Source organism: Tenrec ecaudatus, chromosome 1 (assembly GCF_050624435.1).
Source record: "Tenrec ecaudatus isolate mTenEca1 chromosome 1, mTenEca1.hap1, whole genome shotgun sequence".
Lineage (NCBI taxonomy): Eukaryota > Metazoa > Chordata > Mammalia > Afrosoricida > Tenrecidae > Tenrec > Tenrec ecaudatus.
The window spans coordinates 152,933,734-152,944,691 of NC_134530.1; the positions used below are offsets into that span (position 1 = coordinate 152,933,734).

The 10,958-nt window shown below is 48.5% G+C and overlaps 1 protein-coding gene across 2 annotated transcripts in view; it reads left to right on the forward strand.

The window, feature by feature from the left end:
- Nucleotides 1-9,728, forward strand: part of TTF2 (transcription termination factor 2) — a 49,040-nt gene extending 39,312 nt beyond the window's left edge. Inside the window, exons 18-23 of one of the 2 annotated variants that reach the window (XM_075559965.1) lie at nucleotides 1,465-1,635; nucleotides 2,774-2,832; nucleotides 3,954-4,107; nucleotides 4,841-4,923; nucleotides 6,250-6,324; nucleotides 8,558-9,728. In XM_075559965.1, coding sequence (XP_075416080.1) covers nucleotides 1,465-1,635; nucleotides 2,774-2,832; nucleotides 3,954-4,107; nucleotides 4,841-4,923; nucleotides 6,250-6,324; nucleotides 8,558-8,702 — 687 coding nt within the window. In that variant the 3' untranslated portion in view covers nucleotides 8,703-9,728. The remainder of the gene's footprint in view (nucleotides 1-1,464; nucleotides 1,636-2,773; nucleotides 2,833-3,953; nucleotides 4,108-4,840; nucleotides 4,924-6,249; nucleotides 6,325-8,557) is intronic. The other variant, XM_075559974.1, reaches the window with a different exon arrangement.
- The last annotated feature ends 1,230 nt before the right edge of the window (nucleotides 9,729-10,958 follow it).

Genomic DNA, 10,958 nt, shown 5'->3' on the forward strand with positions numbered 1-10,958 from the left:
GAGATACTGGCCTATAGGGTTTGGGGTTTTTCTGGTGTCTTTACCTGGTTTGGGTGTCAGTGTTAAGAATTTGCCCATTTCTGATAGGTTACACAGTTGTTATAAGTCTATTGTAATTCTCCTTTTTCATTGTACCAGTGGCATCGTCACCGCTTTCATTTTGTTATTTACATTGTTTCTTCATTTGTCCAGCCAAAGAATGATCAGTTTTCAAAATATCTTTTCAAAGAACCAATTGTTGGTTTTATTGTTTGATTGTTTTCTGTTTCTGATTTTTTTCTGCTCAAATCTTTGTTATTTCCTTCCTTTTACTAGGTGTAGGCCGAGGTTAGGAGCCTGGCAGCATCATGGGTTACATGTCCAGCTGCTAATGCAAGGTCCACAGTGCAAAACCACCAGTAACTCCGAGGGAGAGAGATGAGATGTTCTACTTCCATGAAGATGGGAGTCTTGGACACCCACACGGCAGTTCTACTCTGTCCTGTATGGTTGCGACTTAATGGAGCCTGTGTGACGGCACTGGGTTTGAGTTTTCTGTGAGGCTTATGTTCTTTCATAGTTCCATTTATTTCTGTAAGTTCACCTTTGAGCACTGCCTTCCCTCAATCCCATTGTGTGTGTGTGTGTGTGTGTGTGTGTGTGTGTGTGTGTGTGTGTGTGTGTGTATAAAACCGCCTTGGCCTTTGGCCTTGACAACTGCTTGCCTTTGTGTTGCTTTGGTCTATGGGACTGCGCCTGTCGGGCTTTCTTCTTTTCTGTATGTTGCTGTATATTTTTCTTATTAATTACCATGGACGTTTAAGAGCTTGTCCTCATTACATTCTCAGTTACACCAGGACCACCTTAACTTCAGCGATTTATAGGACACGCTCCAGCAATATCATCCCTCTCCTCCCCTTCTTGTGACTATTGCTAATTATTTCTATGCGGGGGGTGGGGCTTCAAAACGTCCATTATCTTTTCATCCCCCTTTCCACGAATTTTTATCGTTCACTTGCCCCCTTGCATTTCCTTTGCCCCGTAACACACTCTTATTCTGACCTTTAGTGCTGGGACTTCTAAGTGTAGGTGTGGCGACGCCAGTGTTTACACGAGTTGAAAGGGGCCTGACACTGGAGAGAAGCCCATCTCCATGGCTCAGGAAGTGGCTTCTTCTGAGAAGCTGGGATAAAGCTGAACAGCTGAACTGTCTGGTTCCAGGTGGGAACAATACAATCAGCTTGGTGAGTCTGCCTGGAAAATCTGTTTTAAAAACCTATCACTGTTTATCTTTAGTGTGGTTAGGAAAAAAATAAACAAAAACCTTACAGATTTACCCTTCAATCTGGTTTCTCTGCAGAGTTCCTGATGAGGAGTTACAACTTGTTTTGCTGTTTAAAGTGTTAAGCAATCAGCACTTTGTCAGCAAGCCATATGACTTCGAACTTCCCGGTGGCTGCCATCCCCTTTCTTTCTCCTGCCCAGGCCCTGGATCCGACAGAGCTGCAGGGTGATGGCCTCGTCCTCTCCCTGGAAGAGCAGCTCAGTGCACTGACCCTGTCAGAACTCCGCAACCCGGAACCATCGTCCACGGTCTGCCTGCATGGCATCTCCTTCAAAGTGGAGCTCTTCAAAGACACCAGAGAGAGCACTAAGGTACTTTGGTCACCCCTGGCCCAGTAGAGACTTGGATTTTGTGCCTGTGTTCCTGTGTGAGGAGCTTCATGTTCTGGGGAAGAGCCAGAACTGTTAGTTTCAGCTGGTCAGACTCTCCCTCTAGTCTTACAGCCTCATTTGATCTCATGAAGAAACCGAAGCCTTAGGGTCAGGTGAGCTTTCAGAGAGTGATGTGGCACAGCCCCAGCACAAGGCAGAGGTGCTGTCATGGATTGCCGGGAAGGGAGCCCAGCAGGTGTATGTTAAGGACAGGGGTTACGTGAGTGAGCTGTCTGTTTGGGAAAGCTCTGAAGGAGAGCAACAAGGGGTAGAGAGGATGTCATACTTTGAGTGAGGGGTTTGGGTAAGTACTTGTTTGGTAAGAGCTTGTTTGGAAGTTTTAGCGAGTGTTCTTCCATCTAGAAGGATCATCTTCAACAGCATTTGGAGTAGGGCCTTAAAATGGGCAAAGGGCTTGTACTTGAACCTTTTGCAAATGGTGATGCCTACCAAGGGTACAGTTCTCAGTGAGCCTGACCCTGTCCCTGCCTCCTTGGATGGCGCCCCTCCAGTAGTGAGAGCAAGAGGTGAATAGTGTGGGGGGGGGGCTTCAGGAAGTTTGTGGGAGCTGTCATTTCCTTCTCATCCCAGTTTCCCGTGTGGTAAGGACCAGGCTAGTGGAAACAAAGGTTCTGCGGTAGCACGTGGGCAGTGGAGGCGGGCCTCACCCCTGCTTCGGAGGCTAGGGAGGACCTCCGGGAAGAAGTGACAGCAAGCTGTGGTGTCGTGGCACTCCAGGCCGAGGGCAGAGGTTGGAGGAAGATGAGGGAACGCCTGTGGCTACCATCAGAGCATCAAGTGTGAGGGGGCGGCCCAGGGCACCAGGCCCGGGCAGGTCATTGTGAGGAGTTTGGAGTTTATCCTCAGTGGAAAGCCACTGAAGGGCTTCAGCCCAGAAATAAATGGCCAAACGTGCATTTTAGAAACAGCCCTGGGGCTGCAGAGAGAGTGGACTTGAGCGAGAGGGGCGGTGCCAGAAGCAGAGGGGTCGTCTAGGAGACTAAGCAGTGATGCACGTAGGAGAAGATGGGAAAGTGAATTTGCTTCAACTTACATGCGTTGCGTCACCTTTTCCCAGATCTCATCGTTGCTGGCAGAATTGGAGACAATCCGAAGAAATTCAGAGTCACAGAAGAGGTGAATGTGTTGTTTCATTTTCTGAGAATTGATTGTAATTAAGAATTTGTTGCTGTTTGTTATGGACTGACTTCAGTCCCTCAAAAACACGCAGGGGCTGTAAACCCAGAGCTCTAGGCCTGTGGTTATAATCCCAGGGAATGGGTTGTCTGCGTTGAGACCAGGTGGGTAGAGGGTGTGGCTTACGTCCATCTCTTTTGAGATATACAAGAGATTAAACAGGCCAGTGAGCAAGCAAGGGTTTGGGAAGAGAGATGCCAAGCCACAGGAAGAAAGCCCTTCCCTAGAGCTGACACCTGGATGTGAACTGGTACCCCTGATCGCTGCACCAGATGACTAGCCTGCCGCCACCGCTGCTGCTGCTGCGGGTCACTAACCTCAGCCGTTTGTGGAGAGGACTCTGAGTCCTGCTCAGGTGACAGCACAGATGCCCCTGGATTGCTAACAAATGCATTCCTTCCTACAGACCAGGAAGGAATCTCTGAGGTTCTGAGTAAGCTAGGCATCTGAAGAAACGTTGAAAAGTAGAGACCCGGGCAAAGAAAGGCAGAGGAATGGCAAATGCTCAAGGATGGGAGAGGGGCGATCAGATGAGGCTTCAGAAGTTCTGTTGATGGTACACACACAGACACACACACACACACACACACACACACACACACGCAGTTATACATCTGCATGTAGATGTATGGAACGTTTCCATCTAAAATGAAACAAAAGTTAAAACCTGGCAGGGGATAGGGTGAGTCAAGGAGCCTGGCAGCTTGGGGTTGTCTGCAACGGGGTTGTCTGCTTGGGGTTGTCCTGTGTCCCTTGATCACATGGCCACAGGTCCCTGGATGAGCACGAGGCCCCACGTAATAGGCTGCAGTGGCTGTTTGAGTTTGACCCCACTCTACTCTGGCTTGATGTAGTCCACTCAAAGGGCAAGTGTAGGCTGGATCTAGACATAGCCGGTCGCTTTTTAATCTAATATACCAAAGTGTGTATCATGTGCCCTGAGGTCATAGAAGGCCTCTTTCCTCCATCCCATTTGACGACTGAAAAGTCTTAGGACTGAGAGAGCCATCAAAGCCCCGCAGATGGCTAATTTGCTCTGTTTTGGCTTTTCTTGCTTCCAGTGTCATTGTTTCTCAGTGGGCCAGCATGCTAAAAGTGGTAGCGTCGCACCTCAAGCGGCACGGACTGACTTACGCTACCATCGATGGCTCTGTCAACCCCAAGCAGAGGATGGACCTGGTCGAGGCGTTCAACAGTAGCTCCAGCGGTCCGCAGGTGCGAGCTGGTCAGCAGAACTATGCGATTACGAACCTGTTGTTCTCGTATCTCTGTATAGCGAGAGTCGGAATCTAGCGACTCAATTTGAAAAGATTTACAGCCTCGACAGCTTATTGCGACACATGTCAAAGTCTGCCAACCATCTAAGGAGAATCCAAAGAGAACAAAAGAGGACCAAAGGGAGAATGAGATCAGAACTGGTCAGATTAAGGGCCTTAGTGAAGGACAGAGGCACCATTTGAGATGAGCCGTGGAGGTGGGTTTGGGAACTATGGGAAGACCATATAGCCGTTGGGTTATGCAGCTGTCGACAGCAAGAATTGGGAAAGCGCTAGTTGAGCGGTAGCCAGATGGATCAGCATCACAGCGAAGGAAAGACTGGGGAAAGCGACGTGATCTGGTGAATGGACAGTGTATCGAGCTACCCACCCCGGTGCTCCGGATTGCAGCATCTGTTTATGTTGGCAGACACACACTTAGTCTTCAGAGATTGACTCCAAAAAATCAAGTCCACATTTTCTCCTCAGAGGGTGATACATGAGAGGTAGCATGTTAAAGTAGAAAATAACCCAACCCCAAAACAGTGTGTTATGACAGCCAGAAGGACATTCAATAGGAAGTTATGGCTTCCTATCAGTGTGTATTGACCTTGGGCTTGAACCTGAGTTGGGAGAAGAAAGGTTGTGTGAGATCAAATGTGTATCAGTTTACGGCGTGCTTCCTTTTGCAGGTTATGCTGATCTCCCTCTTGGCTGGAGGTGTGGGTCTGAATTTGACTGGAGGAAACCATCTTTTTCTTCTTGACATGCACTGGTAAGTCCTCTGGGCCTTTCGTGTGCTCTCCTGGCATAGGAGGAAGAGCGGGGCACAGGAACGGTAGGAGGTACTTATGGTGAATGTGCTCTGTTCTTATTGCATGCACGTATGTCTATATGTGCTTAACTACACATCCAAGCAGGGTGGGGAGCTAGCTGACGTCCCTGAATCCCTGAGCAAGCAAGACTTCAAATGACTACTTAAAATAGCCCACTCATTTCATGGTTAATCTAACATCTGTTTCCATGGAAACTAGAAGCAGAGCTTTTCCTCATGGGAAGGAGCTAACATCTCTCAGTTTTACCTCTCCTCTGGAATATGACATCAGAGACATACTTGTTGAGATCCAAGAGAATGTCAACCCTGGAGACCAAGGGGAAGCCTTAACTCGTAAAGAAAAAGGCCAGTCAATGTTCTGATTATGTTAGAAGTGAACTTCACAGCGAACCCCTGACTCACTGCATCATCAACTCAGGAGCTTGGCAGCATTGTGCCTGGACGTGAGAAGAATGTGTGTGTGTGTGTGTGTGTGTGTGTTGCTAGGAGAAGTCTGGTTTTCCATTCATGCCAACCAGGATGGCACTGTTGCTGGGGATTGCCAGGAGCCTAGGTCTCCAGGCAGCTCAGGGTGGTTCTAACTGGCCAACCCACCATCGTCTCTGGAGAGACTGTTTCTGTTCTGGGGACTCCCTTGGGTGTGTGAGTGAGCACAGCGTACTGGGACTGTATCGTGAGAAGCATGCTATTTTCTGAAATGGAGAAAGATCATCTAGGAGTTTTCAGAGGTAAACCGGGACAGGCGTTTGGAGTTGGTAAGGAGAGTTTATGATGAAGGTCACAAATTGGGTCTACTTGGCTGAATTGTAGAGAAGCTGAAGAATGCATTTGAGGTTCTGTAGCCAGTTTCCAAGTAGGACAGGACTCTGAAGCTTAAAGGGTTGAAGGGAGATGGCCGCCAGGGTCACCCAGCTGTTTAGTGCCTGGATTTGGGTGTGTTACCTAAGTTACTTACAAGCAGTAAGTGGCAACTGAGCCAAGAGTTACCTTTAGCCATCTGAACCCATTTTCTCCTGAAAAGTCTCACTAGAAGGTGTTTGGCACTAACCTTTTTCAGGCCAGTATAGTGTTTGGCAAAGATTTTCTATAAATATTTCCAGCCAGCTGGTAAATCTTTCAGGTTTGCAGGCAATCTAGGTAGGTCTCTGTCACTTGAAAACCGTAACCATTTTCAGCTGAAAAGGCATTACAAAGACAGGATGCAGGTTAGGTTTGATCTCCGGTCTCCGAAAGAAGTAACCTTTGAGCCTTACTCTCTTGTAATAGGAATCCTTCACTTGAAGATCAGGCCTGTGACCGAATTTACCGAGTAGGACAGCAGAAAGATGTTGTCATACACAGGTAAGGTCTCGCAGGCCCTTTCCCAACTTCTGCCTCACAAAGTCTGCCTTGAATAGTATTGGAATGCAGTGGAAAGTCTCTGGTGGTCACTGTTCTAATGACGCGCTGACAAAGCAGGCTCTCCTTGGGCACAGGATGGAAGAGAAAGTAATTTGGGGCTAACCTTGTGGTGGTTCCTTTCAAACAAAGAACGAGGTTGAGTATGACATTAAGCTGTATCTCAGAGGAACTTGGAAAAAGACATTCTTTTCTCAGTACTATCAAAATTGGGAGTGTTAACTGATCTATATAAATTATTCTACAATTTACCCAATGGTGATCCTTCATAGCAAAATAAAATGCCAAATTCTTTATAGCTTCCTATTTTCATGATTCTGTCATCTCCTCTAATATCTGGAACAGTGCATTTGCTTTTCTTGTTTTATGACATTGATTTCTTTAAAGAGTCCAGGCTGGATATTGTGTAGAATGTTCTTCTATTTAGAACCATCCTGCTTTCAAAAACAAAACCTGCCTTAATGTTTTACTTCCCTCTAGCCATCGCTATATTTTTCTCCTTCCTTTCCATGGTTGTTTCCTGAATAATTAGACACCACTGTCTGCCTGTACTTGCTAAACGAGAATTCCTCTTGTTAGGGTACACCAGCAGCTTCCAAAATCTGCGAAGCATAGTGCTTACGTTAGGTTCGGTGGTGTAGTGACTACGCTTTGGGCGGCCAACTGCAGAGTTGCAGTTTGAAAACGCCAGCCGCTCCAAGGGAGAAAGACCCCCAGGCTTTCTGCTCCCACAAAAAGTGAGTCTGAGGAACCCACAACGGCGGGTCTGCCCTGCCTTAGAGGCCACTGTGAGTCGGAGTCAACTTGACGTGGGGTGTGCGGCGCTGTTGTTTTGCCCACTGTCTTTGGCACTCTTCTCAGTCGGCGCTGTGTGCCCCTCCCTCAATCAGCCTGTCCCTCCATAACCCAAAATGTGCGCCTGCTGTCACGGTTTCAAGCATTTCAGACAAAGACCTCCTAACCCCTGCTGGCTGGCTGGCTGAATGAGTGTCCACCTGCTCATGCACTGTTGGTTCTCGTCAGTCGCACTCCGCAAATGCCGCCGAGCACCCACTGGGCAGCAAGCCCGTGTATGATCCAGGAACCCAGAATGTCACGCCTTGAATGTGATGGGTCAACACCTCAAATCTGCCTTTTCTCTCTATTCTCTGTTTATGATTAGTATGAAGGTTCATCGAATCACATAGCCAGAATCTAGACCTCTCCCTCCTCCTCACTTCCCGCACACCAAGTCCGTTCATGTTCACAGGTGACGGATCTCAGACCTGTGGCTTCTCTCGCCCCAGGCCTAGGAATTCTCAACAGTGCACACCTTGGCCCCTTAGGGAACCAAGCCTCTTGCCCTTCTCCACCAGAGGGCTCTCTTAACTAATAAATCTGCCTTTCCACTCTTCAAATTTCTCAGCAGTCTGGCTGATTTTTATGGCATAAAAATCTCACCGTCTTAGCATGACGTCCAGACTCACTGCTGATCCATCCCCTGCCAGCCTCTTGAGCTCTTGAACATGATCGTCTTCTTGTGACCGCTGGACAGCATGATCGAAAGCTCCTCTGTGGTCCACATGGTTCGGAATGCCCTTCCTAGTCCATGGGCAAACCTGGCTTATCCAAAAACTGCACGTATGAGAGCTAATTAATTAACTCTTAATCTCACTACTCCAGACAGATATCTCTTTCTCCCTCTCCTTCAATTCCCTCCTCCCCCGAACCCTCCTGTTTCTCCTCCTCTCCTCTCTTTCATTATATAACTGTCAGGCCTCGTCATCATCCAAACAGCATCAATATGTAACTGCCGCAAACCCCGCGCTTCAGAATGTGTTTCTTCCCAGGGTACATAAGTAATGCATGCACAGAATCATCAGATCAATTTTTGACTATGATTGTAAATGCAAAATGTCAGATAACGAGATGGTTGGTAGTGAGGTTGTCTGTACTCTGGATACAAACTTTTGACTGTTTTGGCCTCTGTTAGCTTTGGAGAGACAAATTGAATCCCATCCCTTTAAACGGACATAGATTTAGTCAAAGCCGTTTGGGTCCCTTAAACACAGGGCTGTTGACTGACGCTGAGGAAATCCGATACCGGAAGGAGTCCCGCCGGAGCCGACGCCCGGTGAGAGTTGGGCTCTGCTGTGAGAGGCACTGGCTTGGGTGCTCACCGTCTGTCGTTATGCAGGTTCGTGTGTGAGAGGACGGTGGAGGAGAAGATACTGCAGCTCCAGGAAAAGAAGAAGAACCTAGCCAGGCAGGTCTTATCGGGATCTGGAGAATCCGTCACCAAGCTCACTTTGGCTGACCTCAAAGTCCTTTTTGGCATCTAGCCACCTGCTTCTGGGCGCAGAGGCGTGCCCCCTTTGGTGGGGTAAGGGTGAGGGGACAACCGAACGGCGGCCCTGCAGCTTGGCACCCTCCTTCACTGACGCCCTCCACAGAGCAGCCTGACCTCGCCCCCGGAACTGAGCGTCTGCCAGCCTGTGGGCTAGTTAGCAAGTGGCAAGCAGCTGAAAGCAAGCACTTTGGAGTGGGCTGCTTTGACAACAAGTCTGGCAGAGTCGCACGTAAGCTGCAGTCCCGCTGGAAAGGCCCGGGCTGGCCTGTCTCGTCAGCGAAGAGGAGGACCGGCGCTGGCCCCTTTCCAGCACAGTCTCCATTCTGCTCTCCATCTCTCCTTGCCAAAGCTACTCCTGTGGGCCGGGCACAATGGGCTCCTGCAGCCTTCCCTCGGAGGTGGCCTCAGATCACTGCCGATCACAGAGGCGCCTGATCCATTGAGTATTAAGGTCACTCAGAGTTTGCTTCACCGTGTGGGTTTACATTTAAATCATTGTATCACTTACGATTTGGATTTATCCAGTTTACAGTTGTTATTTTCTAATATCACTGCCTCATTTAGGATTAGACCACTGTGCCATTTGCTGTTTGTAGCACTGAACATCATCACCTTCTCTAGGATGTGTGTGCTCAGTGCTCTCTAATAAATGTCTGCTTACCAACCTAACAGGGTCAGTGCTGTATGTTCCTCAAACCCCATTTCCTTTTCTCCTGGGCACCCAGAGAGATCCTATTTCCCAGGCTTCACTGAATTTATACTGGGCCGTAGTTGTTACTTTAGGAGCCCTGGTGGCATTGTGGATACGTGTCGGGCTCCTAACCACAAGGTCAGCCGTTCGAAACCACCAGCCCCTCCGCAGGAGAAAGATGGAGCTTTCTGCTCCCTTATAGCGTTAGTCTCAGGCACTCACAGGGGCAGCTCTACCCTGTCCGATAGGTCGACTCGATGGCAGTGAGTTTGGTGTGTTTTTCCCTGAGCTTGGTGTTAATAAAGTCTGGAGAAAAGTAATGACAATCATTTCTATGCTGTCCTCCAAAACTTTTCCTTCGTGCCTTTCTTCCTTCGTCGCCCTGCTGGATGTAGGTTCCACACTGTGGAGCAGGGTCCTCCAACCTTTTAAGCAGGGGGTCAGTTCACTGTCCCTCAGACCTGTAGGAGGGCCGGACTGCAGTTTAAAATAAAACCGTGAACAAGTTCCTATGCACGCTGCACATAATCTTATTTTGAAGTAAAAAAACAAACGGGGCAAAAACACCCGGCGGGCCAGATAAATGTTCTTGGCGGGCGGCCCGGGCAGTAGTTTGAGGACGCCTGCTGTAGAGGAACCAACCAAGGGAGGAGCACAGGCCCAGGGAATGGTAATGCCATCGCACCACAGGCTTTGGCAGCTCATCGATCCCTGAATGACTGCCTGGAACAAAGCCTGCCCCAGGTATGCCTCCCTCTCACCCCAGCCCACCTACATTCAGCTGTGACATCAGTGAGGCATAAACTTCTTTTCCTAAACCTAAGATTGTTCAGGTTCTTTAGCAGTTATTATAATATCTAAATACAAATGCTGGGGAGTTGTATACATCTGGAAACTATTCTGGCTTCCTTCCAGTTTTCTTCTCTAAAGTGCTAGTTGCTAATTTATGCTAGAAAGAATCATAGTTATTTCTAGATAGAAATAGTTTCCTCCTCAGATTGAGAATCAGAAGACAGGACCCAGTGTTGGCCTCGTCACAATTTTGGCCTGCTTGAGCAGAAGGGCTCTCTCTCCCAGACAAGGGGTAAAAGGCCTTCGGGCAGTGTGGCCTGGTGGGAAGAGTTCTGTGCTAAAACAGGGTTATCTCTAGCCCAAGTTCACCTGAGCTGGGGATAACCCTGAAAGAATCGCCAGTGCCTCTGCCCTTTGGTTTCTCCATCTGCAAGGCAGCCATTGTTTGTGGAACGCCGCAGGTACGGTGAAGTCTCTGACTAAACCCAGGAAATGAAGATGTGCAGATTACTTTTTTGGAAGTTACACTGTATAAGCAACAGGTCAAGACAGAGTGGGTCGCTGGAGAAGCAGTGACTCTAGGATATCAAGAATATACAGACCTCTGCCATTTGCTGGCTGCCCGGTGGTAGACTCCTCACAGAGTCCCTGAGTATCCTAGCCTGTATCTCAGAGGCGCCACCAGGAATCCAATGAGAAATATACAAAGGGAGACAATGGAATTTCTTTTTTCAATGCTATGTATTTAAGCTTTTTAACAAAACC